The following is a 22668-nucleotide window of genomic DNA, read 5'->3' as shown; positions in this document are numbered from 1 at the left end:
CATTTTACATCGTGTGAACGCACCCTAATAAATTTGGCATATCTTCTGCCTGCAAGGTCTAGTCTTAAGATCAGTAAATGGGTGTTTGTATTTGCATATGCATTACGTCCTGTTTTAAAACAGGTGTATGATACAATAATAAATTCTACTACTCACCTCTCATTGGGGACTTCATTGCAGCCTCTACCATTCCAAGCAATAGTTGTAAACTCTTGGGATCCTGAGCCAAGCCAGATGCAAATGCAGCCAGGGCATCTGCATGGCGACCAAGATACTGAAGGGCAACACCCTGTCTGAAGTATGCCTAGAAATAAAAAAAAAAAAAAAAGGCTTTGTCAGAAACTGAAGAGTGAGAATATATAATAAATAAATTATTACGCATAACTTATGAAGAAGGATTTCACATATTAGTAGTATTAAGATTTGATTGACTCTTTAGGCCTGTATGTTTATTGCTCAGTACCAGTCACCACCACTACAAAATGCATGGAGCTGTGCATGGTAAACAATAAAGGGGAAGGTAGTCTGGAGCACCATGACCCCTTCAATAACCTGATCATTAGGGGTGCCAATAGTCAGACCACCAATCTAACATTGATGGCCCATGCCAAGATAGGCCATTAATATTGAAGTTCTGAATCTTCAAGCTTAACAGGGGCATGACAAATAGGGTAAATGGACATGGTCAGTAAGTTATAGTAGTACTTCATACTTACTATATAAACATATGATAACTGAATTTTACCATACAAATACTAAAAAAATGTTATTCAAGAATGCCTTCTGGTAAGGTCTTTCAAATCAGCATTTTGGAGCTATATATGTGAATACGGCCTTAGACATAACAATCATGGACCATTTCACAAGTTTAGAAATGTGTAAAAACTCTGAATATATGACATTTTACAAACTACGAAGACCTGAAGATGATACAATGGACCTGTAGTTCTGTTGTAGCCATTTTAAGAGTCAAATGATTGTAAGTTTTGTGATTTGTGTTTGACCTTGACTTTCCTCTCACAAGATGGTCTGATACATATCATTATAGTGGCTCCACTATACAAATCTATTGTTACCCCTATCCAGCACTAAATATGTGAGCAAATGGAGTATTCCACTTAAATCTGACATTTATCAGCACCACCTTCAATCAATAATAGTACATAGAAATTCAGTAGAAGTGCAGGTCAGTTACTATAATTCTATCTTATCCGTGACCTTACTGACACCTACGCAGACTATCTCTGCTATCAAAAGGACAGTGGCAGATTCATTTGACACTTTTGCCCTTTCATGGAATGGTATTGAGTGACATCATAAAAGTCTCCCTGTCCTTAATTACTCTGTCCTCTAAGATTTATTTAATATCGTCCATACCGCTGAAGAAACTATTGTGCTCATTTCTGCCATTCCAAAGTGATGCATTCATTCCCCTGTCTGTATGCCAGCAAACTCTGATCTAATATTTATTCACCGTACAGTGTTTAGTATGAAAAACTAGAACAAATCAATACAATGAACCAAAAGCATAATAACTGCTATGATCCCTGGCTAGCGCTTTATTTGTTCATCTCAGTCGGAACTTTACAATCAATGTTAATAAAGCGTCTACAGATTTTGCCGCTTTTATTTCACATGCAATATAGAAGAGAGTAAAATTCTAAGCAAAAGATAAGTAGGAATATTTCAACCTACAATGTAGATGTGGTTATCAATGCCAGCCCTAAGGGGACCCTAAAGCGCCAGTCTGCCAATCAGTGTCACTGTGTCTGATCCAATTGTACTCAGACAGGTAAGCCGAGACTAATAAGATACACAGCCAGTGTGGAGAGCGCCAGTATATATTGCTTTAGAATAGAAACAGCAGGGTTTAAATTGCATGAACAATAAGATAAGCAAGCATAATATGTATACCATGAGTATGGGCGAAATTCTTGCACACCCTGTACCTACTATGTCTACATACTACATAAACAAAGCAAGTGAAGACAGTGGGGTAGATTTATTAAGACTGGCATTTCATCAACCAGTCTAAATAAAATAAAGCGAGATTACTTAAAAGTGAGATTTAAAAAAAACAACAAAAAACGGCATGCTTCAATGCACGCTGGACTGTTCTTAAGACATAAAATGAAATCTACAATATCACAATTTTGTCACACTTTGCACTATTTTCTGGTTTTAAGCTTCACACATCTGCTCATAGATGTTAACCACAGCCTTTCTGGGGAAACCAAATTCACATTCCAAATTTTACCAAGGGCAGCAGACAAAGTGAAGTTTTGACATAATTAGAATTTTTGCACAAATGGAGGCTGTTTGCAGCTTAGTTTATGCAAAATAAGGGTATTACCTAACAATGCAAACACCATAATATCCAAAAAAAACAAACAATATATGCTGGCACCTGGAATCAGACAGACAGCCCTGGAAAACAGGACCATAAGAGAGCAATACTTCTGATAGCAGCTTATATCCTAAAAAAAATGCAAGGATTCACATAATATAGTATCTTGTAGGTACAAGGTGCAAATTTTGTCCAGTTAATCAGTTGGTGAGGGGACTATAAATCTGCATAAACCCCTTACTCAGCCAGATTAGATGTAATAAGCATTGTGGTCCGACAACGTGAGGGCGGGTTCACACCAGCGCCTGATCTCCGTTTTGCAGGTTTCCGTTTCCAGCCCGAGAAACTGGTCAGGGTCACGGAAACCTGCAGTCAGTTTTCAAACCCATTCATTTGAATGGGTTTGGAAAGTGTCTGGCTGTGAGCGCCTGTGAGCGTCTTCTGGTCTCTGCGGCGAAACGTTTTTTTTTTTTTTTTTTTTTTTAACCGGACACAAAGTTTCGCCGCGGAGAGCACAAAATGCTCACAGGCGTCACGGCCGGACGCTGTCTGCCAGGTTTCTGTCTTCTGTCGGCAGAAGACGGAAACCTGAAAGCGGAGGTCGGGGTGTAGATGTGAATCCGGCCTTTGCTAGTTACAGGTGAAGCAGAGATATCTGTGACCACATCATATTGTGTAATGGCCATGCACTATGGTTATATGAGATAGGCCTCCTTGAAGAAATGTTCTAAATAACTAAAACTGGTTCACTGAGCTATAGTGACAGAAAATATTTAGTTTCCAGATGGGTTTGTTATGACTGTAAAAGCAAGGTAGAGTCTATCTGTAGGCTAAAACATGCATGAAAGTCCCATCTAATTTTAATAATAGTCAGTGGTTTTATTTTATGAACCTGAGAAACTTATGAAGAAAGAATACATTGATTATTTCTTATGTTTATTTACAGTATTTGTCAGATATTTCCTTAGCCTTATGAAGTTTGTCAAATACAATCCAAGTCTCATCTGACATATGATATGGCATTTATGAGAAAAGAAATGTGAAAGCTGTAGTCGTCGCAGACATGACATCAGTAAGTGCCTTAACTCTGCTGACGCTCACAGACCAATGTTGTATTGATCCTTCATCTCTTGCAGCTCTAGAAGAGATTACAGAGATCAACCTAACAATGTGAAAAATGTATCCTATCATAGCTCATGAATAACATCTCAATACTCAAGGGCATCAAAAATAATACATGTCTCATCCCTAAACTCTAAATGCTTTATGGCTAGCTTGTGCAGAATGAAATGCCTGACTTGAGTTCTGGGGCAATGTATTTGTGGCTGTTGATACCATTGATATGGTGGCCCAGTGCTTAGCAACATCTGCATAGGCTTTGTATTGTTCCCTGTCCTTTTGTAGCCTCCTCAAGGCACTTTAGTTTATTCGTAAATCCTGAAAAACACAATTAGATGAAATGGCTTACTATGAAATTGGCCAGTGTATGTGACTGAGATAAGGGAATTACACTATCACCCCTAGGGACAAAGACAAACAAGAGTGATTATTTTGTGTATAGTGATCCACCTCTTTACCAGAGCTACAAAACATCTTAGGGCAGGAGGGCACAATGAAAGTATCTATTCAAAACTGAAAACCCAGAGAATATTATTTTCCTTTTATTTGTGTACCATGTTAGGTGTATATTTGTTGAAATGTGTTTATATTTGTATATTTGCCCATGTGTATATTTTCACAAGGTGCATGTAAAATTTCTGCATCTGACCTATAGACCTGAATGGAACTTTCAGAGAATCCTGTATATGCTGTACAAGCCTATTTAGAAATACTGAACACTGAATGTTTAAGAAATTTGCCACCATGTGAACTTACCATTAGTTTATTAATAGTAAACTGATCCTAGGCTTTCTTCAACATAGCAGTCTCTTTCCCAGAAAGTAGGACACCCCCCAAAAGTAAGGCATGCGGGAGGTTTCTGTTGAATTGCCTAATATAAGGCACCCCCCGAAAATAAGGCATGTCCAAAAATCATTGCAGCGATGTGCTCCGTGTGCACAGGAAAGCCGGCTGCTGCCTCTGCTGTTGTATCCACTGTCCCTGCTGCTGTAGGATGAGCTGGGATATGCCTGCTGTGCATATGCTGCGGGCAGTTGGCTCTCCCAGCTCATCCCAGAGGCAGAGGCAGCAGCCGGCTTTCCTGTGCACACGGAACACAGTACACAGCATCCAACCAGCTGCAATGCCAGTGAAGTGAGGCTCTCAGGCGCAACCGCCGGAAGCCTCGCTATGTCCCGCCCACCACTTCTGCTGCCATTGCTGGGACGAGCAACAGCACCAGCGCTGCTATGAAGATGGGAAAGGTAAGTAGGATACCTTCCCCCCTCCCCTACACTACCTACAACTGGAAGCCATGCCAGAGCTCTGCTAAGGAAGTGCCAGCATGACTGCCAGTTGTCATAAGACGTCCCCAGAAAATAAGACAGGTCCTTTATTTAGGACGACAAATTAATATAAGACACTGTCGTATTTTCGGGGAAACACAGTATATTCCTGTAACTTTTACTCCTCAGACTATCAAGAATAAAAGCAAGGGATGTGCAGCACGTAGTAGTGACAACATCCAAACAGGCATATAGCTATAATGTAGAATTCTCACAGAATTCACAATTTGGAGCCTAGGAGTTCAGGCTTTTTTGTCCGAGCGACTTAGGCTATGGCCTCACGTGGCGTCCTGCAGCAAAAAAGCGCTGTGGGAAAAAACTTGGCGGCAATGCAAACTTTCTGTTTCAATTATGTCTATGGGGAAATGGCCGGCGCTTCTGTAGGTATAACTCACAAGCTGTGATTTCCAAAACCACACCAGATTTGGAAATCATGGCGTGTCTGCACTGTGGCTTTTACCACAAAGTGCGTATGGGATTCGCTAGATTCCCCATCCACTGTAAAATACTGTGATTTTTCCCACAGTGTTTCCACTGCACAAATCATGGCATTTACACCACGGGGGGCCCTGGCCTTAAGGAGCATTCTTTGCATTTACAAGAGAGAGATCAACAAGGGTGAGCTGGATGAATTTTTGTATTGTGTTATTGTGTTATAATGTAGAATAGTCATATAAACTACACTATTTTGGCCAATGCAGGGATCTTTATCAAGTGTGGGTGGAAACACTGCATAAAAAGATGTGTCCTTTTTTACCTTTCTTTTTCTGTCCACATACACTGATGAGCAAAAGGGTAACAATATTTTGATCTTTTGACTTTCAGGCTCCATATCTCACCAGCCACTACAGCTTTGAACATGAGACTACCATCATTTTATAGACAGTCATCTTGGCTATGTCATACATAAATTTGATTTGTAACTATTTAGAATATGATAAGTTATGTAGAATCTTTCCATTTTGCTCATCAGTGTATCCCTAGATTTGTGGCACAAGAAAGCCAGCTCTTTAAAAAAAAAACAAAAAAACATAATTTTGTGATACTCTGTCACAATACATCTATCTTGTATGTTTCTACATATGGACAGCCAATAGTTGTGTTGTCAGCTGCTGCCTGAGAAAGGTTTTGTTAGCATGTTGTGATATGGTATTGAATTTGTTTCATAAGAAATTGGAGTCCTTAACAAATACAATCTAAGGAAAGGGTAGACACATCTGCATGTGTTGTTCGGTTAAAAACACCATTACTACTGTGTCACTGCTGTCACTACTTATTTTTTGTTTTTGGATAATATGTTTCCATTGAGACTCCTGGACTTTCTGTGGCTGCTGCATCCACAATGTTGTCTGTACACGGATGCAAGAACATCTGCTACAATAGCACATTTCTGTTATCATTTTAGTCTGTTTTCTATGAGAAGAGCACCCATGGTCTAGTAGAAAATAACCACAAAACATGGCATTAGTTAAAATCGGAGGTGACAAGGCACATTTGTGAACATAAATATCTAATCTGCTTTCCATTAGCAAACAGTGATTGGAGGGCAATTTCTAATTAATTGGATAGAAGACAGAATTTATTCCATTAACTGCCATTACTTTTCTAAGGCTTTCAAGCCAGGAACGAAACAACAGTGAGGAATCGGGCCAGTAAATTACATTTGCTGTGCTCTGGAATATAAACAAAGACAAGAGAATTTGCTTTAGTTAAACAGATGGACACAAATTAAATATTGCAGCTAATGAAAAGTGATGTGCCATTTGAACTTTGACACACATGGTGGCATATGCCATATTGAACTGTCGCTGCCTGACATTAGACTCCTACTACTGCACAGCACAATATAGGCAAATTTGCTGTTGTCATATACTGAGAGATCTTTCAAGCGCCTACAGCAAGGTCCATGTTCTACAGCAGAAAGACTGAATGATCTAAGTAGACACTCCAACCAAAGATAAAAGAAGGTCTTGATGTCTTGAGACGTCAGTAGTTGAAGGAAATCTTACACCTGCCTATTGACCAGCATGCTATTTGTTATACACTACTCAGGAAGATTATCCAGTTGCTGCAGACGTGTCAGTTATCATTCTCCTGAATAACTTCATAATTATTTGTTGAAATATGATGATGATTGACAGTTCTGACACACCAGGCGGATCAGCAACTGAGAACTGAAATCTAAATCCTGGATAAGTCTATTAAGTAGGTTTCCAGGCTTGTTTGTTTCAGAAATATGATTATATCCAAGCTGCTAATGTGAAAGGGGCTTTGCAATCTTATGTAAATGTGACATAGCACAATAATATACTTTGTCTGTCAATTCCTTGCAATGTACAACATATTTACTTGCTGTTAGTGAATGTTTACATGCAAAGGCGGAAAACCTGTAGAGAACTTAAAGTGCTCATATGTCTTTATAGGATGAATGCTTGTGTGTCCCAAAACAATTCCACCATACATATGATTTATAGTTTAGACAAGCATGCATGTGTTTTTCATTAATAAAGAGCTGCTTTTATGCACCTCTTGTCTTCTGTGAGAACACAATGACTCGACATGTAAAATGCCCGATCCTACCTTCTCTCCAGCAACATCAATTTGTAAGTGGTCAAAAGGCGCTCATACATATTAGTCAGTTGTTTCTGGAATCAACTTTCACCACCTCCACCAACTCCAACTCTTTATATCCAATAACTAGGGCCATTCCAATACTTCAGTCATATTTGGGATTCCTTCTCTAGCCCCTACTGTTTCTAAGCAAATATTTCTGTTTCTGCACCCAATGTGCTATTTAGATTCTCTATAGTCAGGAGGGCAGTCATGGGCTGGAGGAAACAGACAGGACCAGTCACCTGACACTAGAAAGGTTAATTAGCATATTGGGTGCTGAAGTTAACAGCACCAAATGCTCAGGAACAATGGAGGTTAGAGAAAAAAATACAGCTGCTTAGGAATCAGTGGACTTGCACCTATTGAAGGATGCAGAGAGTTGGAGTTGGCATTCGGTCTTTTTAACTCTTAGGCTATGTTCACATCTCTTCCAGCAACATGACAAACGTCATAAAGGAAACAAGATGAACCCTAGAACAGTCAACAGTGTCCACTGGGCGCTATCACATTGGATGTAGAATGGATAAGTCCTCTGGCTTGTGTTCTGTTCCTATAACAGAACATAAAATAAATGGAAAGCCTTGATAGATATGTGAACCTTTAAGACTTCTTAGCACTAAGAACTAAATACATCAACACACACGCACCTCATTTGTCATGATAGTTTTCTATGTTTTCTACAATGTATCACTGCAGGTGAAATGTATCAGCTAAAATTCAGAGTGTACACAGCAATATATAGTAATTAGAGATGAGAGAGTACTGTTCGGATCAGCCGATCCGAACAGCACGCTCGCATAGAAATGAATGGACGTAGCCGGGAGGTTAAGCGGCCAGCCGCCGTCAAAGCGGAAGTACCAGGTGCAGCCATTCATTTCTATGGAGCGTGCTGTTCGGATCGGCTGATCCGAACAGTACTCGCTCATCTCTAATAGTAATTGCTCCAAAGTTGTGTTTCAGTGAGTATGGTGGATGACCAATAGAAAAATGCATGCAAAGAACATAGAAGGCATGCATTAAAATTACAATGATCATAACACAGGTATGGCTGTGACTGGCTGAAAGATTCAGCCACTAAGTATGTACATTATACTGGTAACTTCTCTATTACTATATTATCTATAACCTTCATTTTTTTGGGATGACATTGGGATGTCAATTTTGGCTCTGTTCACATTTCAGATATATGATCAGAAATGTCAACAGTGACTATTAAAGAATAATGCCACCTAAACTGGGATATAGCAAACATCGGAGAAGGTGGACTGATGTCTTACATAAATTTCTAGTAAAATTAGTCATAGCTAAGTCAATCCTGGCAGTAAGATGTGTTTTACATGGCCATAACAGTGCCAGATTTCAGCATCTCTATTACAGCTACAACACCCACTACCCATCCTTATTGCCCTATGGTTCCAATCGATCTCAGATTACAATTGAAACCTACTGCGTTCTAAGTACCTGTTCCACCTTTTAGGAAGATACAATCTGTAAAGGAAATAGGAAAGGCATTTACTACAGTATTAGCCGACCAAAGTGTGTTAACTGTAATCTGGGACGACTGTTCACAAAGCTAACTGCTTGTATAGTTATTATATGGTTAAGTACGGTATATACCCTCTTAACCAATTGGTTAGACGGGTTATCTCTACAGACAGGTTATGGCAACATACAGAGCTTCAAAGTCACAGTCAAGGACATAGCCTGTGACGTATTGGTATTTAAATCCTCACTGAAACCACAGTTATGCGAGGAAACATTTTTCTTCTAAAAAGAGCTCCAAGCCTGTGGAGTTGATTATAAAACATGCCGTCATACCAAGTGCACTGTAATATAATCCCAGGCTATTCTCAAAAACAAAAAGCAAACGGGTGAGTCTGCGTCACTCTGTGCCATAATCTGCAACCGCTACAACTAAAATTAGATCAATGAGTAAATCTAAATATAGGCTAACTTTTTTCTATCTTGTATGTTTTCTATTTGTATCTTGAGGGATACAGAATTCAAAGCCACCAAAGCCTATTACGCTATCAAAAGATAAGCCTGTGGGTGCATTCCCATGTTTGTGTTCTGTATTAAAGGAAAGCTGAAGAGTAATTGAATATTTATCATGAACTGACCAAAATGGCTACATCAGAGGATTATGCTGATGTTTCAACACTGAAAAAAGCATATTAAGTCCCACAGAGCTGTACATTTTCATGTTTCCTCTAAGATTCCTTTTCAGCCCCTTGTGGTATAAATAACCTCCTTAAATCACACATCTAAAACCTATTAAACCACAATGTCATATTCACATAATGGGCCATTCATATATTAATTTAGCATATTCCACTAGGCTTTCCCTATAATAATATGTGTGCTTACAAGGTATGACTTTACATGTTGCCTTTACTAAATGAATAAATAGTAGCCATAGATTTCATTCATACAGATTTATTTATACATTTGTATTTTTGGGACATTAGATAACACCACAATAATAAAGTACGTAGATATAAATGTAAAAATATAAGCACGTTGATTGTAGAATCTCTAGGTAATATTTTCATACAAATAAGCCAGAATAAATTCAGACTTAAAATTCATGGAGGCTTGTATGTAGTCATAACATCTACCCCAGGGACAGGAAGACTTTCTTCATAGTCTATTTCATATGTCACAGTACTTTTGCATCAATGGCTCACAGGACAATTCTGTATGTTATATGTGAGCAGTGGGCTGGGATTTAAAAGCAGATGACCAAGAAAATCTAGCTGACCTGCAGTAAAGACCACAATTTATTTTTCTAATTGCCTCCAGCTAGGCCTGTAAAGGCCAATAAATAGCGGACACCCAAGGATTAACCCACATATACCATGTATAATTTATTATAAGACAAATATAATAAATAATGAACACATGGTTTTTACATTTTGTCTCTGGTGGATGATTTGGAATTGATCTGCAACATTTTATTACAGATGAGAACAATATTAGTTTACATTGGAAGAAGTATAATTGAGTCAGTTATTATATTTCTTTCCATCATGTTACCAACTAGTAGTGAAAACTACTAAACAAGCCACCCTGGTTTAATCCTGTCTATATTACTTGCAAACAAACAGGTTTTCTAATTTCCCAACATATCTTCCTTCATCAGTTCTGCTTTTGGGCCAGTGAAGGTTCATCCGTCCAAACCATCACTTTCCATGGAAGTAACGTGACACCAGTGGCGTAACTACCACCATAGCAGCGGTAGCAGCTGCCACAGGGCCCGGGACATTAGGGGCCCGGTGACAGCTGCTACCGCTGCTGTCATTATGCTCGGAGGTCTTTTCGGACCCCCGAGTATAATGATCGGGGCCCCCTGTTGGTGGAATACTTTCCACCAACAGGGGGCCCCGAAGCTGCAGGTCTGGCTCCTGTCAGCGCTGCAGGACGTTCCCCCTCTCTCCCCCCTCCCTTTCTCTGCTGTCCTCTGCCCACCAATGAGAGGAGGAGGCGGGGCTTATCCCTGCCGTCCAGCACAGAAGAGAAGAGGAAGAAGCTGCTCCAGGAAAATGAAACTGAAGATACACAGGTACGTACTGGGGTTACTATACTTATTACTATCAGGCATTTGGGGGGATTACTTGTGTTTTAGTAACTCCATGTGCCTCATAGTAATAGCAGTTAACCCCATCATCTCCCTCACATTAACCCCTGTTTGCCTCACCATAAGAGTTACTGATATGTGAGACATTTGGGGGTAATAGTAATGAAGATACTTTATTATTACCTCCATGTCTCTCACATATCAGTAACTCTTATGTGAGGTACACAAGGCTTAATGTGAGGGACATGATGGGGTTAACTGCTATTAATATGAGGCACATGGAGTTACTAAATTGTAATGCACAGGACCAGATTTTTTTTTATCCACAATTTGTCCTGGTATAGCGGTCAGCGGTGACAGTATTTAGTCCTGTAGGGGCCACTAAGGGACATAATACTGTGTGCAGGGGGCCACTATTGGGTATAATACTGTGTGCAGGGGCCACTAAGGGACATAATACTGTGTGCAGGGGCCACTATGGGACATAATAGAGCGCGCAGGAATGCGTAGGAGGGACTCGGTCGAGATCTTCGGTGTCGGGGGGGCCCCATGTCAAAAGTTCGCCACGGGGCCCCGCCATTCTTAGTTACGCCACTGCGTGACACCATAACATTATAGTGTTATAAGGAAGCCCTACTCGACCTGCCACATAACAGGCTTAAATTGCCATTATTATCTTAATACATCAGTAATTCCCGAGAGACTGAACAGTCATGTTGGAAGACCTCGCACCCTGACTTATAGGGTTGCTACATTGTATTGGGTGGTGCTAGAGACACAGGTTTCCTTTTCCTGCAAGAACTAATTTTCATATTTCTTCCTAAAATTTCTGAACGAGCAAAAATGGCCTGTGTGTCTTCTACCACCTACATGGACACAGTATCACTCTTGTACCAAATCAAAAACCATTAAGGTGTTACCAATTGAGCGTGTGTCCATACTGACTCATAGACTGGGGCTCCCACGACTTAAAGGGGTTGACCCATCTCAAGGATCCTATCTATACTGGTAGCCTATGTAAATTGAAGCGTTTTCCTAAATATATTGCTTTAGAAATTGTGCTTTGTTTACCTGGTATGTGAATTTATTCGCCCCCCCCCCCCATTGTTTACACTGCGTTGCTATAGCCACGGACCTATAGGACAAATGACATCACTCACTCACTGCTCTTGCCGGCAGGACAATCCGTTCAGATAATTGCAGTTATCTGATAAATCCAAGTCTGTTAACTCTATAAGTAAATACACATATAGCACTTTGTTTGTTCTGTACAAGAATCTGCAGATTATCTGACCTGCAGAAGTGTTCTGTGTCCCGTTCAGCAGGAAGAAGGGGGAGCAAGAGAAATACTGGAAGTGAGAAGCAGTCACTGCACACAGCCTGGCTGAAAGGCTGATATGGGAAAACCTCTTTAAATGGGAAAAATCTTGGTGTTTTACAGTCAGTGCCAAAAAATTCTAGTGAATTCCAGCTACAGCTCGTGAAAAATTGTTGCAGTTTTTGAAAATGCAGCTTGTCGATTTTACCTACAGAAACGCTGACAGATTCCCTATAGGTATAACTGAAGCAGAAAAACTGAAGAGGAAGCCTCTCCGGATTTTCTATGAAAAGAGCTGCGGGTAAAACAACAATGTGTTGCTGCCGTGCTTTTTTGCTGCATCCGCTACCCTCAGCCTTAAAGCCTTATTCCCACGTCGCATACGCACCAGTCTTCACTGCTGTAAAATCTTCTTTCTTCCTGGTTTCTTGCATCATTTGGTGAGCGGGGTTTCACATGCAACCTGTCATTTAGCCCCGCCCCAAATTAGCGTGTAGCTCCACCCACCGCATAGCGTGATCCTATGGGGCGGCTGAAGGGCCTGTGATGTCATCAAAGGTCCTTAATCACAATATACACAATAATGGTGTAAGGGAATTGCTAAGACAGCAAGTCCCAGAACTGTTAAACCCTGGGAGGGGCACAAGAGACAGTGAGCCCTAAGCTGAAGCCCCCCGCTTTCCCTTCCTATTGCCAGGCCCTATCCTAGGTAATAGGCGACAACCACGAGGACAATCCCTCCCTGAATACGTGAAACACAAAACACAGACAAGATGAACAACAACAAAGGGAGGTCAGCTAGCCAGGGTTCGGTAACAGGAGAGCGATGCAGTGCCAAATCGGAGTCAAGATAATAGTCAATGAGAAAAGCCAAAGGTCAGGTATAATAGTATAAGCAAACAGGGACAGTAAGAGCAGGTATGCGCACGGCAATAACAAGCACTGGTGTGAATGGGAACCAAGGCTAAATAGGGAGGAAGAACCCGCCCATGGAGTTCACAGAAAGGCAGCTGTCAATCACAGGGCAAGGCCAGATTAACCACTTAATGGACAGAGGCAACCTTGGCAGAAGACGGGTGTGGTGCAAATCCAATTAAGGACTAGAGCCGTGTTCACACAGTGCAACTAAAAACTTTAAGCAGATTCTCAAACTGCACACGCCTCCTGCGCCGCAGCATGCGAGCAGAGGGTGGTGCAATGACCCGAACAGGCAGAGATGTTACAAATGGACTGTGAAGTACAGGTAGGAGCAACTCCATTCTGTGTTACATACAGAGACTGCCTGTCTCTGCCATGATGAACACAATTGAATTAGCTAGCCTGATAACTGGGAGAACAGAAGATGTTCAGAAATGAAAGCAGCTCCTCTCCCCTATCTGAGTGCAGGACCTAGGTCATGTGGTGCAGACACAGGAATAGCTAGAAACACAGGTTCGCACCCGTGCACTTAGCCCCTCCCTGAGAGCAGGCAGATACATCACTTGACTTTTGAGCAGATAAGTCAAGGGCTGTGTCAACAATGAATTGAATAAAGTAAGATAGTGGACAAATAAAGCAGTTTTGCCGAAGCAATGTATTTAGGAAAAGTCTTACATCCACATTAACAAGCAGTATAGATAGGATCCTTGTGATGGGACAACCCCTTTAAGCTATATATATATTTTTTTTTTTAACAGAAGTAGATTCAAGTGAATGGGGGATATTCACATGACTGTTATTTTGACGCTCGGTTGTAACTATTTTTGTCAGTTTTCAGGGACCGTGAAAACGAGTGCCCCTTGGTGCAAGACAGCTGTTTTACACCTTTGTCGTGTGTATATAGCCTTACACTATCCAACGAATGCTGACAGTACCAGACTGTGTAGGGACATGCCCTTTGACAACAGGAATTGTATCACCCAGTTTTAATTTATTGCATAAACTTCTAGGAGTAATAACAGAAGAACAGGGCAGAGCTATGAGAAAAGAGGATCCTGAGTTGCTATTACATATGTGATATAAGCATTTATTGAAACAGAAAAGTAGGGGCAACTGATATGTATTCATTAACAACAAAATACAATTAGCAGTTTGTTACACAGATCTAAATACCTTTTTATAAGATATAAGTAACAAACACACTTCTCAGAACTTCTTCACTAAGACACCTTATCCCCTTGTTCCACCTGAATGTGGCAGCAGTTGCACAGCCGCTCCATTCATCTCTGAGGCTGACATAGGTAACCAAGCGCTGTACTAATCTATCTGAAAGTCGATATAAGTGAATGGAGCAGAAGCATACCTGAACAACCATTGCTCCATTTAGATCGCGGTACAAGGGAGATCCATGCATGTGATTGATGGGGGTGCCAGGATTCGGACTTTCACTAAATCTAACCATAACTAATCGGCCATCCTGTGCATAAAGGATACATTTTATTTGTGAACAAACCTCTTTAAACAAGTTAACATTTTTCTTGAAATCATGAGCACACATTTTATGATAGTATAATATTATTACATGTTACCTTATCACATTGTGATGCATGTATCATTTTATTATGCATTACCTTATCACATAACTTGAGCATTGCAAGTAAATAAGCAGCACTAGACATTTACATCTATATGCTGAAAAAAAAATACTAAGCAAAAAGTTTATGCGCTAGAAAACATCCTTGTATCAGCTACTAATACTGCCAAAAGACACTACTAAAACTACCCTACAGAGGTGTCTTAGGTGGAAAATCTGGGTCACAATGTGTCCAGGTGAGCCGGTTTGATTAATTACAGTATTGTTAAGGGACGATTACGACATCCATGGGCTGCACGCGGTGCTGGGTATGGTACAGCGAGTTCAGCCACATTGTTTTCAGTGCAGGAAATGTAAGGTTTATGAACAGAGGACAATCAAATGAAATGTACATAAAACAGCGTTAGACGGCTTATGCAGGTAAAAAAGCAGAATGTAGCTGAGGAAATGAATATCATTTTCAGATGTGAATGCTATAATTTCACTTTTAAAAGCTCAACTAGGTCTAAGGTGTTTTTTCCCCTCAATTTCCATATAAAACTGTTTAAACGTTTTAACCTGGTAAATCCAGGCCAAGATCTCCGAGCTGTGGGATTTATGGAATGTGGACAGGGAGATCAGAAATGTGATTACAAGGAAAATGAATTCATTTTAATGCAAAACACGTGCAACATGTCTATAAATATCTCACTCATTCTGTGTTGGTAACACTGTTTTCACTGAGATCCTGTTTTTTTCATCCATCCCCCTCCAAGGCATAAGAAAAACTTTCGGACAAACTTCATAGGAAAAGTGTAGGTGTAAAATGTCTTTATGTCATAAGTAGACAGTTTCGGGTCATCATACATGGACCTGCATAAAGTTTATATCAACATCTGAGCGTGTTTTACAGATGATTCCTCAGTCACATGCATGTCTATCCGGCTGCAAACTTGCTTCGCTCTGCTCTCCTACATAAATACCAAAATAGGAAATCCAGTGTCTGCTTGATGCATTCTTAATGAGACCAAGAAATTTGAGTCTCTTTCCTTTCAACTGTGTTGGATGTCCCATATTTGGCAACAAAGACAGAAAAGCGTATAATGGAAAAAAGTTCTCTGCAGTTCACTTTGTTATAAAAGCTTCCCCAAACAAAAAGCTAGAACAGCTTTCTGAAAATAAACAGTCCCTTGTAAATAATGGGGTAATGTTTCAGAAGCTGTAACTGCATTTCCAGCAGGATATGTGATCAAATCGGAAGAAGAATGGATCCATTTGCATCGTTTCTATGACACACATGAATGGATATTGTGCATCTGCTTATGTTACATGTATATAGGTAGAAATCATTATGACAGCTGTCAAAGAGGGTCATGTGCCATCCATAAATGAATATGCTCTGAGTGTGCTGTTCAGTGCAATTGTGGGAAAGAAGAATTACTATATACAATAAAGGTGTATTTACATGACCAAGATGCCAACACACCATGAAAAACCACCCACTTTGCATGCATGGGGCAGTCATTTTCACAGATCCCTTATAGACATTGTGTAAGTAGATGGGATTCTAACAAATCCCATCCCCACAGTGCGGTAACATATGCGCAGTGGACATGCGCTGCGATTTACAAAAACCATTGCAGTTTTGGAAATTGCAGCATGTCAGTTACACCTATGGAAACACCGGCATTTTTCCCACAGTGCTTTTTTGCTGCAGGACGCTACCTGGGGCCTTAGCCTAAAGATGAAAAGGGTAACCTAAGGCTCCATTCTTTTTACTTTAAATCATTGGAATCTCCATCTAAGTCAGGTTCTGCAGTAAACAAATTTCATATAAATCATAGCACCTCTTAGGGCATGTTCACACAACACAAAATGAAGACGACATTGAGGTGAACATCCACCTCGGATTCCCCTTATTTTTCCGCCCCTAGGTGAATGGGCTTAATCAACAGGGAGTCTCAAGCCACATTTTATTTAGTCACAGAATCCGCAGCAAGATCGAGCAGGACACTTATTTCTTCAGCGTCCTGCTGCAAACTCTGCCTCCCATTGAAAACAAAATCAGCGGCAGATTCTCCCATGTGAACAGGTCCTTAAAGGGGTTGCTGCCCATATCCTCAATTAGGTGGTCTATTTCAGGGCCCCATAGGAGCCAGAGTTCAGCAAAGTCAACTGTTTTGCTGGGATCTCAGGAGCATCTCTCTTATTAAAGGAGTAATGAGACACTGTAAGAATTTCATCAAGTATATAATTGCTATGTATAGGATTTTTTTTCTTTTGCATTGTTAGGTCAAGCTGTACTCAGCAAATTAACTTTTCAGTTTACTAATCCTCAAACCCTTTACACATGGAAGGTGACTTTCAGATTAGTCAGTCCAAACAAAGCAGTATTTTCATTGTTCTGAAATAGCAGGGACCGAATCAGATCTCACATGATGTCTACTAAACTTCAATATTCCACAAAATATTACATTAATTAGTGTTGTGCAAATTTTAGAATATAAATATAAGGTCTGTTAAAGACAGGAAAGCTTCCATGGTATTAAGTGGTCATATGCTGTACAGAACCGTGCCAGGAATTTACTGACATCAGATATAAAAAGTGCCATGGCCGTCAGAAGAAATCAAATAAAGCTTTAATAAAATATGGATAGGCGTCAGGTTTGGATAAAGCAGACATAAATCAAGCAGATGTTACATCTTAAACATGTCATGGTATTAAGTCACATTGGTCCTAGGAGGGATTGCACATTTGATGCCATGAATCACCAGGCATCTATTACTGCAAATCAACCTGATGACATTTATCTTGATTAATATTTACGGACAACTCCACTCCATCTGCCTAAACTTTCTCCCTCACTTTACAGAAACCTTGCACGCAGCTGCTTTAAGCTCAGACTGTGATGTGAACTATCTCTGACTGAAGTATTTGGAACCAAACTGATATTAGGCTATTTGCTCTTTATTTCTTTTGTATAATAAATAAAAGTTGAATCCAAGGAATCTCATGGTAATTTGGAACTAATAGGGGTTGAATTACAGCAGCAAATATTTACAGAAAGTCTTAGATCAGGATTACAAATCCTTCATTCTTGTAGTTCTCATCAAATATTCTTTAGGATTGCCATGTAGATTGACAAACTTGTTTTTAACTATTTTTTATTTCAAGTCTTAGTGCCCGTTCACACTACTGTTGTTAGTGTCTGTTGCTAGCATCCGTCAGAAAATGTTAACAAGGGACACAGATCTGTCAAAAATCTGTTGATTTCAATGGGATTTGATCTGTTGTCTGTTAGTGTCCATTTTCACCAAATCACAGGTCTGTTATTGTAGCAGACATAATAATGCAGGGTGGAGAACTTTTGTGTCCATTGAAGATAATGGTTGTTAAAGCATAACTAAACTTTTGACAACTTTTGAATTTCTGGCAGTATTTGTGTCATTAATAAATTTTATTATATGTTTTATTTATAAATTTTGTCTCCTTTCTGTGAAATCCTGCATTTTTTTTTCACTCTTTCCCTTGTTTCTGTATTGAGAGATGTTTCTGCCTCTCCCTAAATGTTACCCTTAGTTCACATCTGCTTTTGGTGATCCATTTGGGGAGTCAGCATGGGGACCCCCAGAACAGAATATCAAACGCATTTGCAAGTGCAGTGAAAGCACACGGACCCCATAGACTATAATGGGGTCCTTGTGCTTGCCGCAAGATCTCTGCATGAATCATACAGACAGAAAAGTAGATTGTGAAGTATTTTCCTGTCCGCATGTTCCCTGCTGAGATCTCGCGGCAAGCACACGGATCCCATTATAGTCTATAGGGTCCATGTGCTTTCACTGCACACTGCCTGCAAATGCATTTGGTAGTCTGTTCGGGGGAGTCCCTATGCGGACTCCCCCAAACGGCGCAGATGTGAACGAGGCCTTACTGTGCAGGGGAGTACGGGACTGTGTAACATGTAAAGAAAATGAGGTGTGTGTGTGTGTGGGGGGGTAATTTCAAACAGTTATATCTTGGACTTTATAAAGCATGCAAACTTGATGTCATATGAAAGAGAAGATTCCCTTCTTAATTATTTCCAGGTATATTACTGGTTGAAAACACAGTTGGGATTGTAGTTTTTATATCATATATATTATACAGCTGCATATAAATATCTGATAGGAATCACTTACAAAACAAACTCATTAACATCAGTTAATGTCCGTTAACGTCCACTATGATAGGTGTCAGGTTTGTTTGTTTTTTAACAGACCCTATTATAACATCCGATGGTAGTGTAAATGCCCTTACTTTTTACATGTATATTTGTTTATGATCTAAAGCAATGGTTGTTATCTCAACACATTGTGGAGTCCTTAGACCCATCTAAGGGGCACACATCACATTCAGCCAAGTCCAGGTCAAGGGCTACACTACAGTACACTAGTACTAGGCGATTACAACCTAAATCAAAATCACTATTAAACAATTTACCTCAATTATGATTAATAAACGATTACTTTAGGATACTCCCTTTTACATGCCATGCTCTCTATAAGCCACAACATGCTACTGAGTTTTAGTTTCCGTTACTGTGTACAGTAAATGACATATCCTTTAGCCATGATGTAGGATGGCATGGAAGCAAAATAATTGAAATAATTGAGTACATTGCCATTAAATGAGCTGATTTTCTATACTATATTATTATAATATTCATCCATTATGTATGATTCTTACATGGCTATATTTGTTGCCAATGTTTATCCACGTGTGTTCTTTCACTTGAAAAACACATTTTGACTGAAAAAATACATTTCTTTTTGCCAATACATTTAGTGGAAAGGCAAGCACAGAGATATAGCACAGCCCGTATATAGATAAATACATAGAAACAATCATAAAACACATTTTTTTTAGATATTGTAGAAGAGATACCACTGTATCCCTATAACACAAGAGAAAACAGAGCTATTGTTTATAACGGATCAGAGTATTGGTATATTGCATTCATATGGGAGACAAATGTGGCTCTTCGGTGTCATGTTGGGTATTACTTATCTAATTTATTATTAATCGATGCTCAAATGGAATATGTTAACTTAGTAATGAAAACTTTTTTTTGTACCACTAAGGACACCTATCACCTGTCTACAGCATGGGCAATAAATATCTGACCACTTGGTAATCCACTGCTGGAACCCTCAATGGTCACTATAGTGGGGCCCTGAGCCCTTTTCTCTTTTTCACTTCCTGACCACAAGGGGAAGGAGTTTATGGAATAAAGGTCATGAATGTGTCTATTTGTTCTTTATAGATCAAAGCCTTTTCACTCTCAGTAATAAGACTGGTTATAGTAGGTATTTTTAGAGTTGTACCTTTAAAGGATATAGAGGGTGCAGTCATACCTGGCAGCCTGAGCCACGTGCCTTTTGGATCTGGTATAGTTTTGGCAAAAGGGACCAAGAAAAAGTTAGGCCTCTAGTTCTGTTAATAGTAAAGATGTGACTACTTCCTTTTCATTGTTATGACAGAGAGGTCGAATATCACCTTGAGAAAATACAGAGAAACCTCTTTAAGATGACCAACAGAAATTACACTGATACATTGGCATAACTACCGGGGTAGCAGGGGTAGTGGCTGCCACAGGGCCTGGGACATTAGGGGCCCGGTGACAGCCGCTACTGCTGTGTCTTTTTTCTTTTCTTAATAGGCCGATACTGGCTGGAGTTACTCCAGCCAGTAATGGGCCCTATTTACTTACCGATCCTGGCAGTGGCGCCTTGGGCCCCACAAACATCATTATTATACTCAGGGGTCTTTTCAGACCTCTGAGTATAAAGATCAGAGGTCTAGAGGAGGTAAGGTAACATAAAAAACCGTGTTACTTACATCTCTGGGCAGGCTTCGGGCCTACTTCTATAACTCTCCCTGACGTCACATGACTGGGGCCTGTGTCCTGGGTCATGTGACGTCCCAGACGTCATTGAAGATGGCCGACACCACTGAGGACTGCAGCAGAGCTGGGGGGTAGGTAAGCAACATTGTTTTTTATGTTGGCACCCCCCTTCAGTCTCCGATTATTATACTCTGGGGTCTGAAAAGACCCCAGAGTATAATAATTGTTCATGGATGTCCACAGTGGGGCATTAGAGTGTGTGTAGGGGCCACTATGGGACATAATACTGTGTGTAGGGGCCACTATGGGACATAATACTGTGTGTAGGGGCCACTATGGGGCATAAAACTGTGTGCAGGGGCCACCATGGGGCATAATAGTGTGTACAGGGGCCACTATGGGGCATAATAGTGTGCAGGGGCCACTATGGGGCATAATAGAGAGCGCAGGAATGCGCGGGGGGGGGGGTTGTCAGTCGGGGTCTTCGGTGGGCGTCGGGTGGGGGGCCCCCTTGTCCCCCACTGTTCCTAGTTACGCCTCTGCTCTGATACAAACATGCGCTGAGGGTGGCCTTTTCAAAGAAACTGTGACTTTGTTTCCAATATTAGGACTTCCTGATAAATTGATTGTCTGGGAATTTTGGTTTTGAAAACATCTGATCAGCGTAGGAGCTGACAACCAGTCCCTGCAGGGATCAGCTGTTCTCTGCTTCCCATGCTATAGAGTTGACTCTGTGCCCTGTATAATGGCCAGGTCATGTACATGAAGTTAATGGGACTTGAGCTGCAACATTGGCACAATAAAGAGCACAGAGCTATCTGCTTGAGGCCTCATGTACTTTAGCATGGGGACTAAACATACTCTTAAAAACATGATCCATGTTGGGGCGGGCTTTTGGATCCCTCGTCCCCACCAATCAGATATTTATGGCCTGGCCATAAAGCAAAACTTTCTGGACAACCCCTGTAACATGTCTTTTTCTACTAAAATAACATGTATCTTCTGTAATATTTTATTGTATTTATCATAAAGGATAAAAGTATCATATGTATGTTTTTTAAAGTGTAAACATATTGGAATAATGTAGCTGTGGGTAGAAGTCCAAGTCATTCTATTTGCGATAAAAGATTCCATATTTAATTATGTGTTTGCTATTTTATTAACTTCCAACAAAAGGATTGGTTGTCCCCATAGCACTTACATAGGAATGCAATAAAATTTGGGTTGCTGACACTGTATGCTATATTCCTAATGTTCTGCTATTCTGTGGCTTCTAACAGCTTCTCTGAGCTTATGGTCTCTGAATAATTTATGATTCTTCCCAGCTCACTATGAACCTATGTAAATCACAGCCGTTACATGCCAAATAACACGCATTTCATGCATACTTTCCTGACCAAGCTTGTTTAGAAACTTTGTTCATGTGATGTATAGGATCATGGAATATTTTATACAGACGCAAGCTGGCATAGTGCTATAAATTTTATATGCTGCATTGTAGGAATACTACGAAGCAAGGAGCAATCATTAAAAACAACTGATGGACAACTTTTAGTCTCAGACTTGCTAATCTTGTGATTTATTAAAACCAGGTTACTAGCTTCATCCCGTTTCTGGTTCTCTTGTTCTTATCATTGTTCACTAGCACTAAATGTATTCAGTATGACAAGTAAAATTGCCATATATGGGTAAATGGACTGCGAGGAATTAGAAAAAGAGGTACAAAAAGGGTTTTCCTGGGACATTCTTATATACAGTTCAATTTTGTTACTTAGCCTTTGTCTGGTATTGAAGACCTTCCCATCTGATGGTAAAATTAACTAATAAATTATTCATTTAAATATCTGCTGATTCTGTGCCTAAGAGTCCAGTGGGTGGCCCTACTTAGTGACTGACAGCCCTATACGTAATAAATAGTTTTGTGGTGGAGATTCAGTATAACTTGTTATTTATCAGTCTCCTCAGCTACTCCTGCTATATAAAATAACTC

The 22668-nt window shown here is 40.1% G+C and overlaps 1 protein-coding gene across 4 annotated transcripts in view; it reads right to left on the bottom strand.

The window, feature by feature from the left end:
• Positions 1 to 22668, bottom strand: part of TTC28 (tetratricopeptide repeat domain 28) — a 450602-nt gene that overhangs the window by 247327 nt on the left and 180607 nt on the right. For all 4 annotated transcript variants that reach the window (XM_075276534.1, XM_075276535.1, XM_075276536.1 and 1 more), the window contains one exon: positions 157 to 304. In XM_075276534.1, coding sequence (XP_075132635.1) covers positions 157 to 304 — 148 coding nt within the window. The remainder of the gene's footprint in view (positions 1 to 156; positions 305 to 22668) is intronic.

The sequence above is a fragment of the Leptodactylus fuscus genome, chromosome 1 (assembly GCF_031893055.1).
Source record: "Leptodactylus fuscus isolate aLepFus1 chromosome 1, aLepFus1.hap2, whole genome shotgun sequence".
Taxonomy (NCBI): domain Eukaryota; kingdom Metazoa; phylum Chordata; class Amphibia; order Anura; family Leptodactylidae; genus Leptodactylus; species Leptodactylus fuscus.
This window is presented reverse-complemented; position numbering and strand designations above follow the sequence as displayed.